General features: G+C 39.8%; 2 protein-coding genes across 2 annotated transcripts; both read left to right on the top strand.

Annotated features, from left to right (window-relative positions):
• The first annotated feature begins 824 nt into the window (after positions 1–824).
• slco1d1 (solute carrier organic anion transporter family, member 1D1) lies at positions 825–13,817 on the top strand. Its single transcript, XM_079653412.1, has 15 exons — positions 825–1,048; positions 1,437–1,531; positions 2,609–2,750; positions 3,077–3,209; positions 3,986–4,110; positions 4,225–4,371; positions 4,687–4,785; positions 5,163–5,414; positions 6,446–6,610; positions 7,381–7,576; positions 8,756–8,921; positions 9,413–9,597; positions 9,804–9,868; positions 9,991–10,108; positions 12,589–13,817. The coding sequence occupies exons 2-15, from the start codon at positions 1,481–1,483 to the stop codon at positions 12,800–12,802; spliced, it is 2,058 nt and encodes a 685-aa protein (XP_079509538.1). The 5' UTR covers positions 825–1,048; positions 1,437–1,480; the 3' UTR covers positions 12,803–13,817.
• Positions 13,818–15,613: 1,796 nt separating this feature from the next.
• On the top strand, positions 15,614–25,012 carry slco1e1 (solute carrier organic anion transporter family, member 1E1). The gene is made up of 16 exons (XM_079653411.1): positions 15,614–15,732; positions 15,966–16,069; positions 16,612–16,748; positions 17,847–17,988; positions 18,122–18,254; positions 18,341–18,462; positions 19,823–19,969; positions 20,099–20,197; positions 20,772–21,005; positions 21,125–21,289; positions 22,099–22,294; positions 22,430–22,595; positions 23,201–23,385; positions 23,694–23,758; positions 23,975–24,092; positions 24,218–25,012. Exons 3-16 carry the CDS (start codon positions 16,647–16,649, stop codon positions 24,708–24,710), a joined length of 2,367 nt encoding a protein of 788 aa, XP_079509537.1. The 5' UTR covers positions 15,614–15,732; positions 15,966–16,069; positions 16,612–16,646; the 3' UTR covers positions 24,711–25,012.
• Positions 25,013–27,790: the final 2,778 nt, after the last annotated feature.

Here is a 27,790-nt window from a genome sequence, read left to right as displayed (position 1 = left end):
CTTTGCCTCTTGGATGACAGCCAGTACTCCCTAAGAGAGTCGTGATTTTACTGTAAGTCATGTGCGCATTTTCTTTTTAATATTGATGTAAATTATTCATCATCCTGTTTTTACGCTTCACACAATGAGCATCTATGGCTGTCAATAGATGCTCATTGTGTGAAGCGTAAAAACAGGATGATGAATAATTTACATCAATATTAAAAAGAAAAATGTTATTTCCATGTCATTATCAAAATTCTCTAGAAGTCTACGACTTCTTTACCACTTTTGTTACTGTATCAGTTTCATTTCTGCATCTCCCACTGTTCAAAGAGTATAAATAAAATGACATAGTATTGATTAAACATATTTAAATATGACCTGAGCAACATCTTCTAGAATCAATGTTGTCAAGAGGCTAGGACGTTGAATAAAAACCTATTTGTCTCCTCTCCTGTAATTTTGAGTGTGAGCAGGATACTCTCACACTTGCAGCCATTATCACAGAGAGAAAGCCATTGTTACTGACTATCAATAGGACAGGAAGACTTTCATCAGGCCTAGGAAACACCCAGCCCTACAAAAGCTGGATTTCTCCAGGAGAGGAAGCCATTTCAGTCTTTGAAAAACTGCACACCAACAGGCTTGTAAAATAAGCTTTGAGCAGCTTCACGCTGATGCTGTTTGTTGTGCGTACAAAAGGATGGACATTTAGAAGGCTTGTGATGTTCCCAGAGGAGGATGTGTGAGTGTGTGTTTGCACGCCGTGAACCTCTGAACCTTCCTGTGCTCACTCATACATCCCAGTGGACGTTACCTGACCAGAGCAGGGAGTTTTAGGTTTTTGCGCTTGCGTGTCTGTGTGAGCGCTGGAGGAGCTGGGTGGGGGGGGGCTTTTTATTGACATGATCAACAAGTGCACATGAGTGGGTTACTGATTACAGGTGATTCCCTAGTTGCTTTGATAAGACTCTTGCTTTGAGCGCAAAGTCCTGCCAGGTACATCGAGCCTTCAGCCACTTCACCAAATCCCTTCCATCTCTCAGAGGACCCCTGCTGCTCTCAGGTAAACACTTTTTCTGGTTTTTCACTTCTTATTACTCTGAATTTTGGTTTTCTTTAACATGCACTGAGAAAACCTTTACCTTTTGCATTTTTTTAACTGAATAACTGGTATTTTGTTGGCACTGTAATCTGAAAAGTGCAAACAAAAAAATATTTGGGTGGTAAAAGTGGCAAAAGTTCTTTAAGATATATTTATAATAGTAAATATGATATGTTGGTGACTTTTTTTATACAATTACACTTTTAGAAATACTTATAGCAAACTCTGTCTGCAGACATTTGTAAGAAAAAATTAGTACATTTTAAAGGAATCAATTTGATCTAATCAGATGAAATGCAAATGTTTTGCCACACCCGTATGTGTTTATAACCTTGGTGTCCTCCTGCAGGTCCTTGTGTTTCTCCTTCTATCTGTTGACCACGGAGCAGCAACATGAGTGTGGACTCCCAAAAAGTGCGTAGAGCATGTTGCTCCAACCTCAAGGTTAGTAAAACGATTAAACTGTGTTTCCCAGTATTGCAAGTTGTCAGAAGCCATAGGTGGTTGTAATCAACCTCTGATAGGGCCAAGTTGTGAAACGTCATTATAAAATATTTTTCTCTAACCCTATCTCTTTGTATTTATCTTGGGTTTTTCATTTCTGTGTCAGTACTACAAATGCTTTTTCCCTTGACCTGCTACATTTTGAGACTTTGAGACTAAATCAGAGTTTGAGTCCAGTTAAAACGTTTTTTACTAGTTAAGGGAAGGAGATTATAGCTGATTTTGCGTGTAAATTAGTTTTAAAGAGCGTAGATAAGGCTTGTGATTGACATTTGTTGGCAATATATTGTCAAAGCGTATCACGCTTAACTGATGATATGAGAAAATAGCACTCTGTCAAATCAGGTGAAATTAATATTGATTGATACATTTGTGTGTGTAAACTTTTATCTTTGGAGCGTTATCTGTTCTCCTATCCTAATCACAACATTTTCTATGACCTACAGACCAGTGCAAATCCTTTTTTAATCTTTAACCATCTTTGTGTCAAGGCCACATACAAGTAGGGTTTACTTGTGAAGCTAACAAGCTCTTAAAATGGGTACATTTAATATTTGACTAAACTTGCTTCTGTTAAATCTCAAAACTTCAACCAACTGTATACTGTATTCATTTCACTTGACCCAATGTGGTGTCAGCATTGTTCTGTTGATTACATTTCAACCAATCTAACCTGAGTAAAAGTAAATGCAATCATTTATGATGCAAGAAGGTGTGAAGTACTGCATGTCTTCCAAATGTGTAAGGTCATGAAATGAGTCAATCTGTTAATGGCCACCCTTCCCCTTTCCAGTTATGGCACACACTGATCCTTTTATTGGAATGAGCCCAATTCAACAACCTTTTATTGCATTGTTTGTTATGCAACGACAGGTGTTTCATCCTCTCACACGGAAGTCTTTTATGAAAGGATTACTAATCATTTAACTAAAAATATTCTCACCCCTTTTCTCCAAACCTAGTAAAGTCAAACTCCTAGAAAGGAATATTCAACATGTTTTCTGTTTGTGTTTCCAGCTCTTCCTGGCCTCTATGGCATTTGTATACTTTTCCAAAGCCTTTGCTGGCGCCTATATGAAGAGCTCCATCACCCAGATCGAGAGGCGCTTCGATATCCCCAGCTCCCTCATTGGGGTTATAGATGGCAGCTTTGAAATGGGTGGGTAACATTTTTAATCTATATATTTTTTAAGACAAAGTTTCAAAGAAAAAGAAAAAAATGTATAATCCATATAAAAAACAAATACATTTTAAGACAAACACTTTAATTTTTTTACTTAACTCCAAATAGTTTTACACTGGTATTTCCTTTGTTTTACTTCATTAAATATGTTTGATTTGTCCACCACTGGTAGCTTCACAGTTAGCGTACATACATTAAAATGGTATCGATCTAAACTTAAAAATATGCATAATTTCCTAAATATAAAACTAGTTCTTTAACGGTCATTTGTCAAGTGATTTTGTAATTCTTCTTCCCCCCAGGTAACCTGTTGGTGGTCGCCTTTGTGAGCTACTTCGGTGCGAAGATGCACCGCCCCAAACTGATTGCTATTGGCTGTGTGATGATGTCTGCAGGATGTTTCCTCATAGCCCTGCCTCACTTCCTGCAGGGAATGTTAGTATCTTCTCTTTCAACATCATTGTTTCTTTTTTCAACTGTAGCCTGATGATACACATTGTTAATTAAAATCAAATGATGTGGGTCTTTGAGGCAGAGACACTTAGCATTTACTTGAATGGGAAGACTCAAATAATTACTATAATTCAGGGTATCATATAAAGGACTGAAACCTCCCCTTGCAAAAAACAAGATGGAAGCCAAGAGGTGTATAATGTCATAAAAAACAAGCTATTTTAACTTTTTCTAATGTGAATGTGTTAGGATTAGCCTTTTTTTCTTTTTTCTGATTCCTGTGAAAATGAGTTTAAAGTAAAAAACACAATGTTATGAAACAAGAAAGGATTAAGAAATAATACATTATCCGGCTTAGTTGTGTTGTGTTTTGACGTCAAAAGTTAATAATTTCCCCCAAAAATCTTAGTTAGCTTTCTTGATTAGCCGTTTGGTAATCCATCCTTAGTTAGCATCCCACTGGCCATTTTAAAAGTTGTTGTTGGTGCTGCTATCCCATATTCAACCCCAGTAGAGTGCTGCAGTATGGTAAACTAAACATTAGACTTCTTCTGAAATATTCTAGTCTGCCCTAAAATACATTTTAAAATAGTAATAATGTGTCTGCATGTGTATGAGCTAATTGTCTATACTAACCACGTTACATGCATGATTTTACTGAAATTGGAATTATATTTATATTCCCGTTTTTTTTTTTTATATGGATCCATTCAAAATGTAGATGTGTAATGTTAAACACTTTTTTGTATCATTTCCAGGTATAAATATGAGACCAGTGTGTATCACAATAGTGATGTCAACAGCACTGAGAGCTTCCTGCCCTGCCTGTCCAACCACAGCCTGGCTGAAGCCGATAAGATGCCCGATTTAGAGACTAGAACAGGTAAATAGAAAACATATATGAACCCAAATGCATTCATAATTACAAGCATCAGGTTAGCTTAATATAAAAAATCCAGTTTCATTTCACATTCTGACCCCAGTTTCCCTCTCTCAGCTTGTGAAAAGGCAGCCGGCTCCTCCATGTGGATCTATATATTCTTAGGAAACATGCTGCGTGGAATCGGAGAAACTCCCATAATGCCTCTGGGTATTTCCTACCTGGATGACTTCTCCAGAGAAGAAAACACTCCTTTTTATTTGGGTTAGTTACCTTTTACCTTCTAATGTCTATGATCATTTTGATGATGTTGTACACGCAAATAGGCGCTTTACCCTCCACCTGTATTTATAAAAAAAAAATATTTGCACATTAAAATGACCTAAATGGTAAGCTGCCTAATGGAGTTCAGGAATAAAACAAATAAATAATATCTAAATGTGACAAAGTGCAATGTCCAGCCTACTTCCTACAAATCCTATTAATCTCGGTTGTTGGTGTTTGATCCTTTTTGTATGTTCCTATCCTTTATTATTTGAATAAAAATGAAATGTTCCCTTTCTTTTCCTCATTCCCCAGCCTGCATCCACACAGTGGGAATCCTGGGACCGATGTTCGGGTTCATGCTCGGGTCATTCCTTTCCAAGATCTACGTGGACATTGGATCTATGGATTTAGGTACTGGACTCCGCAATATCAGGGAAAAAACATGATGTGTTAAAGTGGCACAACATGCAGACTATGGCTTAGGTTGTTCTTACCCATAAAGTCTTGGTTATCCTTGATTGATAAGACACATATTCAGACCTATGACACATAACCTCTCTGTCCAAATCCGGCAAATCCTGCAGCAAAACAGCTAACCCCTTACTCTGTTTGAACCTAAGAGGCTAAATCAGACTCAGTTTTGATTGTGTTGTCATTGTAGTACACTTTTTACTGCTTTGATAAGAGCTTTTGACAGACCCTAATGTCTAAGCTGACCGAAACAGTCCAGGGTTACAGATTAAAGTCATATACACACTTAATAATCTTTGCTCATCTTCCTCTCCCAGACGTTGTCACCATCAACTATAAGGACTCCCGCTGGGTGGGGGCTTGGTGGCTGGGCTTCATAGTGACCGGCGTCGTGATCCTGCTGTCCAGCATACCCTTCTGGTTCCTGCCAAAGTCTCTGCCCAAAGAGGGGCAGGAGGAGAGTAAAAGCACAGAGCTGAGCACCGTGACCGAGCAGGAGAACTTCCTGCCAGACGAAACCCAGGATGAAGAGAAGGAGAAGCCGGTTACGTTTCAGGAGCTGGCTAAAGGTACCATCCATCAGTACAAAACACTTTAAAGCACAAGTGTTGATGTTAGATCAATTACACAGATTCAACAGTTTAAACATGTTCCTAAAGTGCTTTATTTTTATCCTACTGCCTGTTCTGCAGCACTTTGTTTTCTTAAAGGTTACTATGGTGATTTACTTTTCACCCACACACACTATAATCTGCATTTGAGGACAGGTCATGACATATGACTTAACATAAATTCCAAATCTTAAACATTTCTTGATTCTCTTACGCTTTTTTAATCACCTATCTATGATTAGCAGAACAACTCTAATACCTCTAAGATTTCAAACAGAATCAAATGTGTTACTCTGTAGATTTAGTGTTTTAGGGCTTGTGATTAATCATTAACCAGGTATAAGACTAGACAAACCAAAGCCCAGACCTGTTACCTTCATGCAGTCCGGGCAAGAGTTGAATGACACTTCAGGGCATAGAAACATGTGGAAACAGTTAGCTAAAGGCTGGTCATGCCATAATAAATTACACAACATGATGTCCTAACAGTATTCACCTTTTAAAGGTCATATGACCTCTGAAAAGCAGCAAAAGAAAATGGAAACTCATGACAATTTACTAGAAAAGTTAAGAAAAATAGACTGTAAAAACTAAAACTTAATACGTTTTTTAAAGATATATTGAGGTTATGTTACATTGCTGTTAAATATGTGTAAAATAAATCTCTGTTGCTGAGTTTTGACAATTAGACTTAGAGTTAGTGATGTAATCAAATTATAAGAGGAATTTGTAATGTAGGTAAACGTGAAAATATATAAGCATTCCTTACTTCATATATTTGTATAAACATTTGTGCTGTGAATAGACAGTATTTAGATTTAGATTTAGGTATAAATCTAATTAAAAATACCTATCTATATACATATATTTAATTCTTACAACTGCTGCAAGGAAAGGCACCTTTTATATTCCTTTCAGCAACAATCATTGAGTCAATAAAAACTACTTTATTTTAATGCTACAATGTTTTGTTATGCTTTCTTCACCAGATTTCCTTCCATCTCTGAGGAGGCTCTTCAGGAACAACATCTACGTGCTGATGATTCTCACATACCTGGTTTCTGTCAACGGCTTCATCGGCATGATCACCTTCAAGCCCAAGTTCATGGAGCAGATCTACGGCCAGTCAGCCTCTAAAGCCATTTTCCTCATAGGTACGGCAACATCTGACCTCCATTCACTTTGCACTCGCTGGCCCAAGGGCAATGAAACAATGATGTTATTGAAGGGAAGTGTGATTGCGATAGATAAAGTTAAAATGTATCCACTACTGTAAATGGAACGCTATGTGCTTTCCCTTTGAGCGGGTCTGCAAAGAAGCACTCTGAGCTATAATTAGCTTTTTTATGACTGTTTACTTACATGGCAAGCTGAAAGAGTTATTATCTGTATATTGATAGTTAAACGTCATTGTTAAACAAGCAACTACCATTATGTAAGGTAACATTAGACTGTTTTTTTCTTTTCCTTTTTGGATCACATTTCAACTTCAGTGTGCATATACATATGCAGTTAAATAGTTTTAGAGAGTGGTCCGTCTTTTTTATTTTTCTTAACAAAACAACAACATTAAGCACACATGAACATGGGGTGTTTTCTTTTCAATATAAAACATTGACTTCAAACATTCAAACATTAAACAAAAGAAGGGCGTATCGGGGTAATATACCCTTTCCATTTCTACCATATGTCCTCAATTGTAAGTTCCTGGAGCTTCATAGAGAAGGTTATTCTTTCCATTACAAATATTTCATAAATTATATCGTACCAATCATCTATAGATGGGTTGTTTGGTTTGAGCCATTTCTTTGTGATTCATTAGACTCTTTTTAACACATTATGGCATTACCTTTTGATAAATATTAAACGTTTTCATTTGATAGTATTTCCAGTGTATTGATAAGACATTTTTCTCTGCGTCCAGGTGCAATGAACCTGCCAGCAGTAGCTCTGGGGATCATCACTGGAGGTTTTGTCCTGAAGCGTTTCAAGCTGGGTGTGATGGGCGCGGCCCGGCTGGCCTTCGGGGCGTCCCTTGGGTCTCTTTGTCTGCTGACCGTTCAGAGCTTCCTCCGCTGTGACAATGCAGAGGTGGCAGGTATAACCGCCTCGTACCAGGGGTGAGTAGCATGCAAACTATCCAAACGTTAAAGTAAGTAGATTTACTGGAAGGTTGGGCACATATTTTCTTATCGCTCAGTCATAGTTTTTAGGTAGCACCGACACATCAGGGTCAAACGACAATGTTGGAATGGTAGGATTTCTTATTAAAGGGGCCCTATTATCAGGGCTGCACATAAATGGTGCGCAAAAAAAGGAGCACCGGATCATTTGAAAAAGCGCGCATTTGCACACCAACATTGAGAGAGAGAGAGAGAGAGAGAGAGAGAGAGAGAGAGAGAGAGAGAGAGAGAGAGAGAGAAATATTTGTGAGTTGCATAAGAACTGGTAAGATAGCAGGGTTTCCCACACATAGACTTTACTTGGGCGGGCCGCCCAGGTATATTAACGGCCGCCAAAGTATAATCCGCGAGTCATTTAGGTTAAAAAATGTAATCCGTCCGCGTGCACGACGGCATCTGCAATCCCTCGCTCTACCCCTCGCTATCGCGTGAAGGGTCTGCTTTATGCGCTCCGCATAGTAACCCTGCTGCGAGGCATACAGTGAACAGAGAACAGTTCATGGGCGTGCTCACTAACCTATAACACACTACAGGAAAGGGAAAAGCCCAAAAAAGTATGAAAGCGCAGTACATTTGACTTATTATAAGGTTAATGTATGGCCGTGTGCATAATGAAAAGTGCCACCCAGAACACAGCCCCGTATGTACGAGTGTTCTACCTACATGACATGTCGTGATTGTAAGAAGCATGTAGAGACGACAAAAAAAATCTATTTGAGGTACACCTTAAACCTAACAGGAAGTTGGCCATTTTGATTTTTGCTTGTTTTTTGACCATTTGAGGGTGCCGTGCCTTAACAAACTCCTCCTACAGATTGACCAACTTCAAATGTTGTCACTACTACAATAAGACCTTGAGGTTTTAAAAGTTAATGAAACTTCTAGTCTCCAATGAACCACTGTGGTGGTTTGAGAATATACGCCTTTGACAGAAAACAGGAAGTTGTTCTAACTCAAGCATTCATTCTTAAAATCTCTTAGGTACGATAAGGGCCCCGGCCTTAAGACGTTCTAACATGTAATGGGCCAAATTTGCAACTGAAATGTTTTCCAGAGTTAGGGATGATATGACCCTTTTTCCCTACTCATGCATATTTTCATGTCTGTGTGCTCCAGGGGTCCTCAGCTGTCCTATGACCCACAGACCTTGCTGTCCCAGTGCAACATGGGCTGTTCCTGCTCCATGAAGCAATGGGACCCGGTGTGCGCCTACAACGGGATGACGTACGCCTCGCCCTGCCTGGCCGGCTGCCGAACCTCCAGCGGCACCGGCAAGGAGAGGGTAAGACAGCACGTTGTATTTAAGACTAAAGGCACACACATAAACTGCAAATCAAAGAAAAATAGATCTTCGTACTAGTAAGTGGACTAAATGTCTTGCAGACATTTGTTAAAGAAAAAACAGAATAATCTGAAAAAAGTTATTCTTAGTTTATTTAGTTTTTTCTGGGTAATGACCAACATTATTTGGGCAAAAGACAAATGTAAATCCCTCCCTAAATAGAAAAAAAACTATAGATACATTTTTTTTAAACTACAGAAATATACAAATATTAGTGGTACATAATTTTTTTAAAGAACAGAGGGTTTATATTAAAATAAATCAGTAAAAAAGATATGCAAAATTTAGGTTTAAACAGTGATAAAGCTGGTAAACAAGAAGCTATAAACTATCCATTAATTTCTTGCATATGTATTTGACAAGGTCGCATCAAGTTCTTTTAGTCTCAGTCAAAGGTGATTCATCTCATCTCTGTTTTTTTGGCTCTTTAGGTGTTTCATAACTGCACGTGCACCGGGGAGTTGATGAATCCTGGCATGAACATGTCCGCAGTGCTGGGCCAGTGCCCCAGGATAAGCAATTGTGATTACATATTCAAAATCTACATGTCTTTGTCCGTCCTGGGGTCTTTCATTTCCGCCTGTGGAGGGACGCCGGGATACGTCGTACTGCTCAGGTCAGAGACTAAAGCTACAGGAACTCACCACTTTTATGGCTGGGTTTAACAATGCCTTGCAGTGTTTCAGTGATATGTGGCATATGCACTGATTATGTGACGTTTTTATGTGAATTGCCTGTAAAACGATCGAAGGAAATATTACTTCTTGTGTTTTCTTGAAGCCAAAGTGCTGCTATCTAATATGATTATGTTTGGGCATCCAGGTCAATACAGCCAGACCTGAAGTCACTGGCTTTGGGTATGCAGACTCTGATAGTAAGAACTCTTGGTGAGTATTGAAAATATATAAACATAAAACAATCATGTTAAAAGTGTTAGCTAGGCTTATACTGAAAGCAATAACGAGTGAAATCAACTCACCAGCGCATGTGACTTTTTGTGTGTTTTCAGGTGGGATTCCTCCTCCTATATACTTCGGAGCACTGATTGACCAGACATGTTTGAAGTGGGGGTCCAAGCAATGTGGAGGCCGTGGAGCATGTAGGATTTATGATGCTGATGCATTCAGGTACACTGCAACTAAACTCTTATTGCTAGAATATTCTGCCTTGAGGAAGTACTGGTTAATCTTTTTTTTTAAAGTCCGTTCTTACTTAAAGGTCCCATATTATAATATTTTTGAACAATATATTATAGGTCTCAGATATATACAAAACATGTCTCTGAAGTATTTGGGTTGAAATACCAAACAGATCATGCATTGTAGCATCCCATAATCCCCTCTGTTTCAGCCCTGTTTCAAAAGTGCTGATTCTGTGTCTGTAGCTTTAAATGCTAAAGAGCCACGCCCCTCTGAGAGATGATTGGTTTAAAACAGGGGTCGGCAACCTTTTTGATATTAAGTGCCATTTAAAAAAAAAAAAATTGTATCAGCGTGCCAGGGGGGTTGAGGAGCTTGACGCTTGTGAACTATCAACAGGAGGGCGGGGGGAGCCTCGCTGTGGGGAAGCAGTGTGTGGACCTGTCAGCGCAACTTAGGCTACATGATGCCGAATTTAACAAACACATTTAAATAATTGGTTTAAACAGCATAATAACAAGGACGATCGTCCGTTCTGTGATTCTCCAGAACACACGTTATGATATTAGGGTCATGCAGAGTGAGATGAGATCGCTGTCCCTTTAAGAGAGAAAGAGAGGGGTGTGTGTGTGTGTGTGTGTGTGTGTGTGTGTGTGTGTGTGTGTGTGTGTGTGTGTGTGTGTGTGTGTGTGTGTGTGTGTGTGTGTGTGTGTGTGTGTGTGTGTGTGTGTGTGTGTGTGTGTGTGTGTGTGTGTGTGTGTGGATGGATGGTAGACCGACAGAGTGGGAGCATTGCCGTTTCTCAATCGTGAGGATGCTTGCTTGGTAGCACATGTCTTCCGAGTCACTTGCTTCAGAAGCTAGGCAAGAATCCTTCCTGGCATTCGGAAAACGAAGAGTGGAACAGGCTAGCAAGTATGCAGGTGTGCGTCATATGAGAGGCCCCGCCTTACATTTTCCGCCACAGATTTGGGGAAATTGGTCCGTGCACAAAGCATTGTGGGGATTTTAAGGACGCGAAGTCTACCCATGTGCAGCCTCGAAATTACCCCCAAACCAAGGACGCGGCCTCGGTGGAATTCCAAGTATGCTGGAGATTGGAACAGTCCTTCGGCGACACTCGATGACGTAGCATCCTTGAAACATTGGTTTGGAAGCCAGTTTCCTCGAGATTGAGAAATGGCCCGTGTGTATGTTTCTGGGAGTGAAACGAAGCAGCAGAAAAACAGAGGTCTCAGGTCTGTGATGTATTTTGAAGAAGAAGAAGAACAGCTAAATAAATGCAACGGCCTCCCAAGAAGAGCTCGCCTCTCTCCAGTCATTTAAGCTAAAGTGGGTTATTGAACCTGAAGCTTGTTGTTTCTGCCCAGGGAGATGACAGAGAGTCATCCCCCCTGTTTCCTCGACTGCGGTCTGGGAGCTGACAGGAAAGTTCAACACACAGATGGCCAGTCCGCCCCTTTGTAGCATATTATTTCGATGAGCAGATCGCCACTGGGCTTTCAACTTAAGACACACACAGCCACGCAAAAACTGCGGCATTTGTACAGCTCCTTATGGGTACTGCAATTTGTGAAGTGCTTTCCTCTGTGGTGAAACGATCAGCACTGCACCACTGAGGAAAGCGGCAGAAAGTCGCCTGGAGTTTTTCGCCCGTAACTTCGCACCAACTTACGGGCCTCCCCGTAAATTGGTGCGAAAAAACGGGTGAACAGACGGGTGTATTATGGCACCTTTGGCTTTCCATACGCACTGTGACTGGACGCATGCGCGGCGTGCGTTGACGCTTGGCGGTGGGCGTATCTGAAGCTTGGGGATTTTTTGCGATCAACGCGACCAACAACCAATCACATGAATCTCCCGCCCCCGACATACAAAGCAATAGCAATGTTAAAACGAAGTAAACTGGATATAAAATCCCCAAACAGGCGAAAACCTACCAGTTTCACCCACTGTCTCTGCCACCTCCCTCCATGCCTGGCTCCTCCGGTTTGTATCCGGGAATCCGGATGATTCACTACCGCTATAATAAATTTTTCCTCAATTTTTGGGAATATGAGGAAATGACCTGCGTAGTCTCTCCCAGCATAAACGCGGTTTGATTGGCTAGCGCTTGTACTGACAGATTTGCATAAACGGGATTTCATTGGCTGACGCTTCTGCCGAGGCGTCAAAAGTTGAACATTGCTCAACTTTTTAAGCGAGCAACGCCAGCAACGCATCGCGTCGCTTCCCAAAATGCATTTCGGCAAGAAGTGACGTCACCCCATTCAAAGTAAATGGTAAAGCGTCAACGCACGCCGCTGTGTGGACGGGCCAGAGCGGGGCTGCGTTGCGTGCATGGCTTCCTTCCGCAGGTAACGGGGGGACGTGCTCTGGCGGTGTATTTATACACACAAATCTAATGAAAAGCAATTTAATGAAGTAAAATAATAATTACAATGTGTTCCAATGTGCTTTAATTTCAGGATTACGTTCTTGGGCTTGATTACTGGACTCTACTTCCTGTCCAACATCCTGTGGGGAGGACTTTATTGTACAATTGTCAAGACACACAAGAAGTCAACACTAAGGAATCAGGCCAAGGAAAGCGGACAAGATGGTGACAAGTCGGGCAATGGACACGCCAACATCAGCATTGTTAAAAACAAAGAGGACGCGGACAATGAGAGCACTATTTAAGATTTGGGAGGAAGGCGACACCGTTGTATAATGCAGGTGAACGACACAGTACTGTGAAGCCTCCATACTGGACCAAATGCGGTCTTGGTACAGTGCCAGCGCTCTTTGGTCTTCAACAGCACACACAGACATTGTTCTGAAATATCCACTGCTGTTTGTTCTCTAGAAAGGTCAAAGTTCCTCACTAATGCTTAGTTTTAATTAAAAAAAAAAACAGCCAAAAGTCATGGAATGATCTGCAATCGGCACACATCGAGTTAATTTTCAACTTCAAATCAGCCAAGAAAAAAGAAAATGTGCACTTTTTATAATCATATTTTAATCATTATAATAGTTGGCTTTTGAGCTGTGTCCATTTATACTTGAACAGTAAAAAGTCAGGTTATGATAGTAATGTCTCTTCCTACAACCTTAAATTCAAAGGGATTTATGTATATTTACATTATACAGTATGTACAGTGTATAGTTTTAAATACAAGACAGAACTGTAGTATTCGTGTTTTGTCAGTGATCGACAATTTTTTCTTTCATGTTTTCAAGTTCTTTTCACATTATTTAGGTAACCTTAAAGCTCTCTGTGGCTTATTTGTAAATGTGCTTATGAAAAGAAGTTTCTTTTTATATTTGTTTTATTTACAGGCTATATCTGTGCCAGATAACCTTTATACTGACTTTTGCCCCAGCAACCTTTATCTCAGCCGTCTGACTCTACACACACTTCTTGTTACATCAACATTTTACATAACATTACAGGTCACGGTCGTTCATAAAGAAAAGTGTGTTGTTAAGCTAGTATCTGCTAGTCCACTGAAGCTTGGACAGTGGACTAAGAGTGAGTGCAGTGTAACTTGATTGTTAGTTCTTATACACTTTAGTCGTCAGTGGAAATGTGTCATCATCAAATTGTTTTTATAGAGTGTTTTTTAATCATTACTGCCTTTTTCTCTTATTTTATTTTACACTTTTGTCGATCGTCATTAGCATATCGTTAAACATTAAAGACAAATATCCACTATTTATTTGTAAACCTTGAGTCTTTATTTATTGTATTTGCTGTCTTTCTTTTATTGTAACATGCTTTGCTAAGGCTGACATTTTTCAATTTTTTTTTCATTTATCAAAGTGAAAGTCAGCTTTATTGTCAAAATGTCTACATGTGTTTTACATACAGTACAGAAATCTCGAGATACAGTTTCCCGCAGTCCCACAGTGTGACATATATACATAAATGTAACGGTATGTCCTGTTACACTTTGTTGTGCCTCAATTCATTAAGTTCTACTTCCCTTTTTAGCATCTTTCAGCAAATAACTTTTCGTTTTCTGGCACGCCACTTTACCGTTTTGCTTCAATCTCACCGGTTTTTGGTGAAAAGGCCTCAAAAACACGCAGTAAATCTTACCTAGAGCAAGTTAGCGAGTTGTTGAGGAACACAGTGGAACATTTAGCAACATAGTGAACCAGAGCTGAACGATTGGACATTTCTTTAACAGGTTGCCAGAAACACTGCTAGCATGGTTAAACACTGAGGATCTAACGAACAAAAGAGGGACCCCATGCCGTAATCTCAAAAAGAAAAAAGACAACGTCAAAAAACACATCTATAGATAACACGTGATAATAGGCAAGGTCAATGGCACCAGTCACACAGGGGTCATTCATTTTATATAATGACAGTGCAGGCAGACACACTGGATGAATTCCTTTACAATTTATTCTGGAAAAAATGTATATATATTTTGAACTTTTTAACCATATTTTTCTCTTTTACAAAAGGTAAAAAGTAGGACATTTGCTGCCATGTTGCCTCACACCCTTACCTTGCTTTCTTTTAAACCTTTCCGATCACAGATTTAATTTGAAAGCATGAGCCTCAATGTGTGATGTACAGTATGTTCTCTTACTTTTATTGGTTATTTGTAACCATATAATATAAAAGATTGCAACTAACATGACCATTGATTAGAATATTTTATGATCCTTTATTAGTATACCAATATACCCCAAATGTTACAATTCAATGTTTCACATTTTCCAGGTTTCAATGGAAATGATCAAATATCTTCTGTATTTTACCATAAATGTATATTTCCATGATTTCTTACATTCCCTTGATGTGTTGCACTGTGTGCAGTGTGAGCTTTTACCAGCAGGTGGCACCCTATACAACAACATATCCACTGTAAGGTACTGCATTGCCCCTGAAGGTGTCTCACTGCTTCTAATAGAACAAACCAAAACCCATCAGAGAGTAACGTTTACAAAAAATAGAAAGATTATGTTAAAATCGTGTTAAAACACAGTTCCAAGTACTCATTTGTAGCAGTTACAGTAGCTGATGTCTGAGGCCCTCTGCATTCCTGTCTAAATGCACCTGAAACTAGATACAGTGACAAAAGACATGTAAAACATTCTCACCAATGCAAAATTCTGGGGCCTTTTATGATTTTTCAGAAAGAAAAAGTGGAAAACACTTTGTTCACTGTTTCTGTGCAGGAATGTGAAGGCTCTTAATCTTAATCTTTGGGATTTATAAAGGGGTCAAATTGTATTAAGTGACCTGCTGTCTGGCTGCCAGAAGCCCCTGCGGGTCAATACAGCGTTCAGTGACACCTACAGAATCAGGTAGGATGATTTTATTGTGAAGATTTTTTGGACTTTTCTTCTTTCCCATTAAACATCTTGTGAGAAAAATAATCCTGGTTTGGAGTTACTAATCTGTCTCCCCTTCACCTCCCCCATGTTCTCTTGTTGCTGTCCCCCTCCTGGACTGGCTGGCATGTGTTTGTGGAATAAAAATGTGAGAGGCCTTTTGTCCCGCTGGTTCCACTAGCTGCTCTGCCCTCACGCAGGAGAATAGGGCAGTTTGGGGAGACACATGGCTGCTTCAAAAGGAGGAGCAGAAGAAGAAGAGACTTCGGCCTGGAGATGTACTCGCTATTTTATCAAACTTCCTCAGTAGTTGCCTTGCAGTGATTTGTTATCTATTTCTTTTGAAATTTGAATTCTTCTGATAAGACCAGGGCTCTCTGTCTAAGATCAGGTGGGAGTATTAAAACCTAGGCTAAAACTGAGGGGGATTACTGCAGTTGTGAAGTGAAAACCCTCCTGGTTAGTTGTGGTACTTTATTACAGGTTCCCTGCCTTCTCACTTGTTCAACAGGAGGAATCAGTTAGCATTAGACACCATTTTCCCTCTCTGACATGGATTCAACCCGCAGCTCCTGACGTTTACTGAGCTGAGAGAAGACGCTTTGGTTTACTCAGGTATGGTACAGCTGCTCTGTTTTCACTTTGCTCATTCAGACATGCATTTTTATATCATACACTCCTAATTGAAGTAAATAATAATAGTAATAAGTCATTTTTAAACTTTCTTTTTTAAATATTACATTGTCATGTTAAGGCGCCCTTCTGACAATCTTTGACAGAACATTTCCAGCTTTGATACATTAGTATGCAATCGATTACTGATAGAAAAAGATTGTTAAAGTATTTGATACTATTTATTATGATGTGAACCACAAATACATCTAATTATACAAGAGTTGTATGTAATGAGTGTTTAAAATATGACATTTTGGGAAATATTCGTTCTAATGTTTAAGAGTCGAATGAGATTATTGATAACGTTAACCTGCAACTCTCAGTCAGAGAAGAAAACTAGCTTTTTCCCCCAAAATGTTAAACTATTCTTTTAGTTCTACCTTCAGCTAGATGTAACATAAACAGTTACAAAATGGGTAAATGAATGAGTGAAGACACTTTTGACCTACTTTTCTTTGATCAATCTATTGTTTGCCCTGCAGTGGCCAGCAGAGGTCTGCCAAGCATTGATCGTAGGATGGAGGAAGCAGGAGAGGACCTAGGTCAGATGGCCAGCCAGCAGGCTCTGTGTGACGCTGATCACAAGACCAGGAAACGCCCTGGCATCTCCACTCTCAAGGTACTGAAGTTATCAAAAGCAGAAAAGCAGAAAGGGATATTTTTTCTGCAGCCAGGTAAAACATAGAAAACAGAGATGTAGGCACATGCAGGTACAAAAAACACAAGACAATACATAAATACATCAACAGGAAACCACAAGTGAAAAACGAAACACCATGTTTGTTATTTTGAACATTCAAACCTCAGTTAATGTCCAATAAAGATGTATAAATAGTGGAAAAATGGATGGATCAATGCTTACAATCTGAGACACATCATCATCATGGTCATTTGAGCATTTTAAGGGATAAGCTTCCCCCAAAAGTACCTAAAATCAAGCCAAGCAATGATCTCGATGATGTTTTCAAAAATCTTGCCAGGCCACATTTGTCTCTCTAGAGCAGCGTATTAACTTCTGTCAAACACTTCAGTATCAGTCCTGAGATCAGCATTGCCTGATTGCAGCACTACATCAGCATGAATGAAGCATTTCTCCCAAAACACATCAATAATTTGACTCCATACTTTTTCCTTCTTCTTAGCTCAGTCTGTAGATGTAAAGCTGAGAGGCAACTTTTTAGGATCCCTATCAACAAAACTCTAACAGCCAAAAACATTGAAATATGCACACTGTTTTATGAGATCTACTCAAGGTTTTTAAGAGAATTCACAGCCCAAGCCCAATCAGGCTTACGCTGGAAGTGAAACCCTCTGTACAACATAATACATTTCAGCAAAACATACAGGAGAATTTCAGTAATCCCAGATGGGAATTAACTTAGTAATAAAGCGACTCCAGGGTGCCCACACAGAGAGTAAAGCCTCTGGAGGCTGTTATGAAGAAGGAAGAAACTATTAAGCTTTTTTAGTTTGTTGACTTTTGTTAAAGTGGCTATAATAATTAGACTTATGATAACTATGTGTATATATATAGGTTTAAACACATTAGTTGATTGTTTACCTAGAGTAGCCTAGCATTAACATTAGGAAAATGAAAGTAGATGTAGCATGAAAGTTTAATATTTATTTGATATTGACAGAAAACGTTTTATTCACAGTATACAACTTGATTAAAGATGTGTAATAATGGACTTTTTTGATGACTTGTGTTTTCCAGTGGTTTATTGTGGCGTTATCCTTCGCCTGCTTCTCCAAGGCTCTGACAGGAACATACATGAAGAGCTCCATCACTCAGATCGAGCGACGTTTCGACCTCTCCAGCACGCACGTTGGACTCATAGATGGGAGTTTTGAGATGGGTCAGTCTATCTTCTGATTCAACCCTTCATCTTTTGAGCATCTGATCTCTTACATTCCTGACTCTTCTTTCAGATTGACACTTTAGCTCATGATTCTCGAAATGTGCTCTTGGTTCCTGTTTCTTGGAGGTAGGCAACTTGCTGTTTCTCGCTGCGGTCAGCTATTTTGGGGCCAAGCTACATCGGCCCAGACTAATCGCTGTGGGCTGTTTCATCATGGCTGTTGGGTCCTTTCTCACCGGCCTGACACACTTCTTCATGGGACGGTAAATGCCAACAGCCTACTTTTTAGCAAAACAAAACTGGTGAAAGAATACCTTTAAATTCTGTTTTATATCTCATTGTTTCACAGCTACACATACAACACAGCCATTCAGGTTTTCCACAATGACAGTGTAAGAATTGCTGCCTGTGCGGATCCATTGACAACAGAGGTACCTGAAATTCAGATTCGTTCTGAAGAAGACGACAAAGGTAAGACTCCTGAATTACAACCTAATGGTCACATGGATGTCTTTATGACCACTATATGGCAAACCTCTACACATGGAGAAATTAAGCTATACTAGTTGCCGCTGCTATCGTCATTGAACAAGAAACCAGAACAGTAGCAGGAACACAGAGACGGCCTTAACATGAAACCTGGTTCGAAAGCCTTAGCAACTCACTGGCTTTCTTTCAACCATCCATGGAATGCACTGATCCTGCTCTGACCTTCAAAGCCACTCACTTTCTGTGCCGTCTACATAATGCACATAGTCACTGCACTGATCCATTGGATGTGGACTGCAAGGGGCAATGCAAGAGCTGAAAACCAGCCCAATAAACGCCATCGTAGGTTAAAAAATAAATAATGATAATTTTGGAGGCGAGGCCGAGTATCATAATGGAAAAAAACTAAATGTATGACAAGAAAATATATATTTTCTGAAATGTTGGAAATGGTACACTTTATAAATGATTAAGTTCCTCTCAAAATAGTGGGTTTTCTTCTAGCTATTTACCCCTTTAATTTCAGAAAATGTCTGTGTTTTCAATGTTCCTTGTAGATGTACGATTGGAAACTTGTTTTTGTATTGTAATATGTTTTCCTACCAACAAAGGCCCTCATATGCCGTCATGCTGAATGCTGGAAAGAGAAGCAGAAAAATTATATGTTGGGCTATCAGGTCTCATAGCATAATTCAAAAGGCAGACATCTGTCCTATTTATGGAAATAAAGAAATCTAGGACACGTATTTTTTTTGTATTTTGTTATATATTTTGAGTAACTTCTCCTATTCTACTCGATTCTATTTCTCTGAGATGGGCTGCAGCTGAGATGTTGCTTTAGTCTTTCTATTGTTGAATCATGATTCATTCTTCTATTAACAATAGCAGATCATAAACCCACAGACGGCAACGTACTGATCCTGTTCAGAAGTATTTACAAAGGAACACAATGGAATAGATATATGAAAATCACATACAATGCAGTGCTATGCAAGCTTAAAGCCACACACAGATATTGAATTTCATTGTATTTGATTTTCTCAATAACACAAGAGCTTTGGATACACATACACCAAAGTCTTCTTTTAGAAGCAAAAATATCATGAAAATCTGTCAAAAGGTCTTGTAAATAGTAAATACACACACACACACACACACACACACACACACACACACACACACACACACACACACACACACACACACACACACACACACACACACACACACACATACACAGTACACATTCACAGCAATGATGATTTTTTTTGCCATGCAAAATCTCCAAAACCATCTTTGTGACATAAATCATATAATGCTTTCTTATTGTGTCTTTATGAAGCCTGCGTGAGAGAGTCTGGTTCCCACATGTGGATCTATGTGTTTCTGGGGAACGCTCTGCGGGGGATCGGAGAAACCCCGGTTACCCCTTTAGGCATCTCTTACATCGACGACTTTGCTAAAGCAGAGAACTCACCCTTCTACATAGGTAAGAAATACATCATCATCTTGATTTTTAATTGGGGTTTGAAATGGTGATAACATATGTCCATTTCTTTACACCTTGCTTCACATAGTTTGAAGTTGTTTCCTAATCATGTGCATCCTTTAAACACAGCTTGTCTTCAGACCATAACTCTCCTGGGCCCCATGTTTGGTTTCCTCCTGGGCTCCTACTGTGCCAAACTGTATGTTGACATTGGCTATGTTGATATGGGTAAGTGTAATGCATTTGCTTTGCATGTATCATCAGTTATAGTTAGCTTCCACTCTAAATGCTAATATTAGCTTGATTAGCTAGCCACCGCGAACTAAATCTGCAATGGTTATTCCTCATTTCAGTAGCCTATTGCCAGATTTAGAATAATTATTGTATTTTTAAACAGGTAATCAGATTTGGTGTAGGATATTTCTTTGTCGAATGTGTTTTGCGAGCGCGGCTTTCGTTCTATATGTGTTTCCTCAAAATGCGTACATTTTTACCATTTGCTAAGCTAGTTAGCCACCCAGCAAAGCGTGTAGAAAGTCTGAAATTGGTTTATGCTAAGAAAGTTGTTGTTCTTTGGTTTTTCAGAACAGGTTAGTGAGTGTCTCTTTGAACTAATTTATTTGTCAAACAAAGACAATCAGTCCACCTAAAGTGTGACAAGTATCCTACCCCTGAAATAAAGTTGGGTTTCCACTATTTTCACTTCACCCAAGGAAAGTAACTAACTAGTAAGTCATTTGTAAGAAGTGAAGAATTAAACTTCCTGCTCCTGCTCACTCAAATGCTCTTTTCTGGCACCCAGAAAGTGTGGCCATCACCCCTAAAGATGCCCGCTGGGTGGGGGCCTGGTGGTTGGGCTTCATGGTGTCCTCCGTCCTCCTGCTCCTCTCCAGCATTCCCTTCTGGTTCCTGCCCCGCATGCTGCCGAAGCAGGAGGGAGATGAAGGCAAGCTGACTTCCTCACGTGAGACAATAGAGGTGACAAAGGATGCCTCCGACAACAATCACGCCATCAAGCTGACTGACATCGCCAAAGGTTGAGACACTTCTTGTATACTTTTAATACTACATTTCAAATTGGTATTCTTCAGAATGGTAGTATGTGTGCAGGTTTATGGTCTTTGCTTGTGTTTTTTAAAAGATGTATTTCAACAGGGTTTCTCCCCTCGCTGAAGCGCCTGTTGGGAACTCCTGCCTACTTCCTGCTCCTTTGTGGGAGCATCCTGAAGTTCAACTCCTTCATTGGCCTGTTCACCTTCAAGGCCAAATACATGGAACAGCAGTTTGGACAGTCTGCCTCCAGAGCCAACTTCCTCATAGGTAAAACAAAAAGAAAATGTGTATATTTAGATGCTATCTGTAGATAAACTCTCATATTTACATCTCTGCTCTTCCCACAAGGGATTATTGCTGATGAATGTCAAACATAAGATTTATGGGTTAGCAGTAAATGCTAAAGTGTAGTCTAACAGTAACAAGTGGAGCAGTTGGAGAAGTCGTTGTGTTGACAAAAGTTAAATAATTGTTTCCAGATCCAGTCTATACATTGTTTTTCACCGTTTGCACGAGACTCTTTCAAAAGATCTTCTTTTGCAATCCGACTTGACAAATGGCACCACCTACTGCTCACCTCAATGAACATTCTCTTAAAATCGCATACTGGTTGTGGGTTGGAAAAACAATTCATTTGCATTCTCTCTTTTGCCGAATAAAAATAAATTATACATTTGGATGAAAACCTGGCTAGTGTCTTTAGATAAAGTTCAAGAGTCTGATATGAAGAGACTTGCTTCCTTAGGAGGTTCCACACCACTCTGGAGAAGAGTAAAACATTGCAGGAGTCATTGTTCGATTCAATCTGGCTTTGTAAGAAAAGGAGCTATACAGGAACATTGTTGATCCGTCATTGTTGCAGTCGTGTGGGATATTAACACTGGCATTGCTAAGAAAAGCATCAACATAATCGGTGACGTCATGAAGTGGCTCGGGTTTGGTCTGTGGAAAAGCAAACTGTTTCTTAAGTTGTTTACAAAGTTAAACAAATAGTTTGAACCAAGCAGCACAGAAGTAGAACAGAACTACATTCAGTGGATAAGGGAAATCAGTGTCCAGTGAGGTTTTTCTTCTAGGTGTGTTGAACCTGCCGGCGGTGGCTTTAGGGATCTTCCTGGGAGGGCTGCTGATGAAGCGGTATAAACTGAGCGTGGTGTCAGGAGCTCAGATGTCCTTTGCCACCTCCTTCCTCGCCTACCTCCTCCTGCTGCTGCAGTTCGGCACCAAGTGTGACAACATCCCCATGGCTGGGCTCACCATCTCATACAACGGGTCAGTGCTGAGGGTATATAAAGACGATCAGGAACCAAAATGATGGACCCTAGGAACTATTTTGACTGCCTCAAGTTACTATTCAAATTTTATTTGCAGCTAATATATAAAATATAAACCCTCTTTGCCCATCAGGACGCAGGGTATATCATCTGACAGAAGCATGCTGTTCTCAGAGTGTAACAGAGACTGTTCCTGTTCAGCAGAGGAGTGGGACCCTGTGTGCTCAGACAGCGGCATCACCTACATTTCTCCCTGTATGGCAGGCTGCATCGGCTCCAGTGGTCACGGCAAGAACACAGTAGGGATGCACACAGGGAAATTATCCTTTTTTTTCTTTTAAAAAACAATTATAATTTCCATATCATGCAGTATTACTGCCATCTCCCAAGACTAATTCCACAGAAAAACTCCTCAGCAGCCACACCAAGATCTCTCCCATGTCATCCTCTCTAGTAATTCTCCTCTATCTATGTGAAATATTTACTTTATCAAAGCACTTACAATATATCTTTCTCAGTTACTACCTTTATTTTATTTATTTGACATTTTAAACACATATTATTTTATTATTGTTATTAAGTGTTTGACAATAGTAAGTTCCTCAGCATTTTTTTACTTTATCCCATTTTTCACCTATTTTAATGATATTATAAAACATTTTTACAAAGGTTTATTGTATGTCTTAACAGCAACAGGCAGTTTATTCAGAAAAATATCCAATGTGTTTCTATCCATGGTCACTACATTGTCTGTTACAAAATGCTCAAAGGTCCTTTTATCGCCCTTGAGAGTGACTGAAATGTATGATACATTTTATTTGCATACATTTTTCTGTTCTTCAAATTATAAATACATGGTTTCCAGTAAGTCATCACGCTTCATCTCAGTGTCTCTCTCTCCCAGGTCTTTCACAACTGCAGCTGTGTGTCCGCCTCCTTCCCGGCCGGCAGCAGCACGTCAGTGCGGCTGGGTCAGTGTCCTCATGCTAAAGACTGCAGCCGGAGTTTCACGTCCTACATGGCTGTGTCCGTCCTCAGCTCCTTCATCAACTCTCTGGGAGCCACGCCTGGCTACATGGTCATCATACGGTCGGTGCACCCATTTCAGAGCAGGGAATCATGATAATAGGGGAAATAAGTGCTACTGCGTAATTATAGATTCATATTTTTCATTCAGACACCGTCAGCAGCCAAACCCTATTAAACTGTGCAATTCAGAATGAATCTCTGAGTAATGCTGATACACCACTGTGTCTGTTGTAATAAACACGTCATATATTGTAGTACTATACGCATATTTTTACTTTTACTATTAGGCTATTTGGGGTTTATCACTTTTCTATAGTGTGTTATATATATTTCTGTGCATGCAATTTGGTGTTGTTTTGTAATTTCAGATGCATCTCACCAGAGCTTAAATCCCTTGCGCTGGGTATCCAGGCCTTGGTAACAAGGACTCTGGGTAAGATTTCTTTTTTTTTAAAGAATTTCTTACTTTAAAATTCAGACTTATCTCCTTTAAAAACATTTGTACATTTTTGGAAAAAAATCAAGCTCTTCTCTGACAAATAAAAGGTTTTTCTAGTTTGTGTGTGGCATTCAAATTAAGATGGGAAATGTGAAAAAAGGACAGAATATTTCACTCTGACTCTCACTTTGGGCATTACCTTGTCCGTAGGTGGACTTCCTGCACCTGTGTACTTCGGCGCCCTGATTGATTCCACTTGCCTAAAGTGGTCGGTCAAAAGGTGTGGGGGCAGGGGAGCATGTCGCTTTTATGACTCTGATATGTACAGGTACGCCAAACGAGGAAATAGAATGTGATTAATTTACAAATGGTTGTTTCTTCAACACCAATGCAATACATATTTCTTCCCTTTACTACCTTTTAATTTAGTCCATCTTCTCTCACTATCTTCAGGACGATCTTCCTGGGTCTGCTCACGTGTCTCAGCGGTTCTTCCTACTTCTTCATTATCGCCGTCATCGTCCTCCTCAGACGACAGTATAAGAAACCAGAGCGAGAAGCAGAGACACGGAAAACGAAACCTGTAAAGAAAAAGGATCTTGAACTTCAAGATGCGGATCAGCCCAAAAGTCCCAAAGTCTGGGTAAGAGTCACGACAGAATTGGAGGAGGGTGACAGAAAGGAACAGCTGCTCGATGGCGGACTCAACTCCACAAATATCACCCAGGAGAGGCAACAGCTCACACCCCTGACAGACATCACTGTTGAGTTCACTCCTCCTTTAAGTGAGGAAGTAACGATAGAGATGCACGGGCTGGAGTCAGAAGAGAACCTAAGAGACAAGGTTTGTGTGGAGAATAAAGCACAGGGGGACCAATTCACAGAGGACAATAAGTTAGATGAAAAAGCAAAAAAAAACAAAGAAACTGACGGACCACAAAACTGAGGTGTGGTCTCAAACAAACTGAAACTGATCTAGATATATTTCTTGAATTAGGCTCAAAGTTTACTTGGATTTTCAAGCGGAAATCGATGTTTGACCTCTTCTTCGCTACCAGTATTTCTTTGCCCTCTTTTATGACAGTAGGAAATGGGCTACCAATGATCCCATTGTCACAACACTCAAAACATTGACTTGTAAATGCACATGATGCCTGGACTGAAAAACCTCACAGAGAAAACATACTGGTTAAAATGGATGTTTTTCTTTTTATGTCAATAAATGTCAATACCAATATGCTAAAGAAAGTGATGTTCCTTTGTCAGAATGTGTGACTTAAAGAGGCCCAATTTTGTTTAAGGGGGTTTTCGCCTTTTATGTAGTGGGTTTTTGTGCATGTAAATGGTCTGTAACGGTACGTCCACACAGCAGCTTTGAAAAAATCTTGAAAATCTTGGAGCTGGGCGTGTCTGAGAGCTTGGGGATTTTTTGCGAGCAAACGCGACCAACAAACAATCACATGAATCTCCCGCCCCGACATACAAAGCAAAAAACCCCGGGGATTTTATGCGAGCAATATATATATAGATATAAACTCCCCAAACAGGCGAAAACCTACCAGTTTCACCCACTGTCTCTGCCCCCTCCCTCCATGCCTGGTTCCTCCGGTTTGTATCCCGGTAAATAGTTCTGGTCGTAAAGAACCGGGTGATTTGCCACCGTAATTTCTCGTTTGGAATATGAGGAAATGAACTGCGGTCTGGCTCTCCCAGCTTGCACGCGGTTTGATTGGCTAGCGCTTGTACTGACAGATTTGCATAAACGGGATTTGATTGGCTGACGCTTCTAGCTCAGCTTCAAAAGTTGAACATTGCTCAACTTTTGAATCGTGCAAATCCTGAAAATCCTGGAAATCTTCGCTTTGCTTCCCCACAATGCAGTTCGGCGAAAAGCGAGGCAAAGTGACGTCACCCCCATTCAAAGTCAATGGGCAGAGAAGCGTTGGAAGATGTTTTTAAAGCTGCTGTGTGGACGTACCGTAAATGTTAAAATCCCAAAGTTCCCTCCAGAGGGAGTTTCTCTCCCACACACTCCCCCCCTGCTTGAAAAATAAAGACCTTTCTGAACAGTAGACAAGGTAAACGTGTCACAGTAGAAGCACAAAATATGAACCTGTAAATGAACATAATACCTCATCTTTATCAAATAATTCAAACACACGGTATGTCATAGTAAATTAAAAGCAGAACAATTATTTGAAATGTGCTAAAAAGCTCTGTGAAGCGAAGACGAACTATATATTAAGGTGAAAATATATTTAGAGCAGATATCAATGTGAGCAAAACTGTCATTTGTTTTCCCAGTACAGGTAGGTGTTGATGACGTTAACATGTATTTATTTGTGTCTGTGGATGAATCAGACACAAACTAACTACGTGTGTCACTAATATTTGGCAGATATTACGCAACATCTCTGTTTTTATAATCTGATTATGTAATCTGGTTATTCTGTTACTTACTACCTAAAACTGTTTGTACGCAGGTATTGCACATACATCTGAGTGTCTATCATTAAAGTAGAATGGACACATCCCCAGTTAACAATAATAAACATGCATAGTCATTATCAGAGGTTACAGCACTTTTACCTTTTCTGGCACTGGCTACCCATCGGCTAATTATTCCCCAGGGACTCTTGACCCCTCTCATGTCCTGCAGGAATACTAATAGAGCAACACTGAGCTCTTGCTTCCTAGCCCAAATCCATGTCTTTCTTTCCGTGACCTGAGAAATAAATTGAGATGCCACCCATGTCCAAAGAAATCTAAGTGACAAGAAAAGAGAGTGATACAAGAGACACGTTTCCCCAGACTTTAGCCTTTAAAAATAGACATATAATCCTACATATACACCAACCCCTTAATGTATCTCACTTTCTCTACTCGCGTGTCATTTCTTTCAAGACTATGCACATTAACCTTTCGACACTCCCTGCTCGAATCCACTGGAGTAGTTAAATATTTAATAGGTAAATTACATATTAAATTCAATTAGTTTGCTGACGACATGGTGCATTAGCAGGCAGTGGAAATAATCTGTACACTCAATCAACTTTGATTATGCTGTACGTGAAAACTATATAATCCATGTTAAAGTAGAACAATTATCTTGTCCCTATGTTTTTGTCTGCAGTTGGGAAACTTACAGGAAACACAAGGAGGTGTTCATGGGACCTTGATGGGTTTCAGGGTGTTAAATATCCATTAGCAATGCACTATGTTTCTCAGTTATCTCCAAGCTGTGGTGAGAACCAGCAGCACTTACCAGCAGCCTGTGGTGGCATCTCCCCACTGAGACTGTGGGATAATCAGAAACATGGTCCAGGTGGTCCTTTCAAATGTTATGTTTAATTTATTTTCTTGCATTCACTGATAATTGCATTTTTATGACTGCTCCTACAGTATATCAAGTGGTTACCTCACATGAGAGGCATCTTATTGATCTTAAAACTTCCTCAGACATGAACCCTGAGGATACATGTGAGATTTGGGGACGTTTAGACAATTTACGTTGTAGTTATACCACTTCTCATGCACAATATTTCATGAAACAGGAAGTTGGTGTAAACGCATGGTATATTGTCCAACTGGCCCCAAATCTCACATACAATGACTTGTATTGTTCACCACTGAGTCATAGTCATCTTATGAGACAAACATTCAGTTTACATAGAAATGACACTGTGTGGTCTTGACATAAAATAGAGCCGAATAATGTTTTTCAAGCGTGCATTCTCTAGCCATCGTAGGAAGTGATGTAAGATTAATGTTTCTAGCCACCTGACAATACTTAGTCCATGATAAACTCTATGATAAACGTTCCTCTTAGTTTACATAAGCAGCAACTTCCAGGTTTGAGAAGTCAAGCTCATGTGTAAGTGCCTTTAGCCTGCAATCTCTCTTATAGCCAGCAGAGGGCGAATCTATTGGTTGCAAAAATAAGTCTGATTGTATGGAAGTCTACGAGAAAATTATCCTGCTTCTTACTTGATTCATTACTTTAGTAAACATTTTACTGGCAAGTCT

The sequence above is a fragment of the Notothenia rossii genome (assembly GCF_949606895.1).
Source record: "Notothenia rossii genome assembly, chromosome: 10".
Taxonomy (NCBI): domain Eukaryota; kingdom Metazoa; phylum Chordata; class Actinopteri; order Perciformes; family Nototheniidae; genus Notothenia; species Notothenia rossii.
This window is presented reverse-complemented; position numbering and strand designations above follow the sequence as displayed.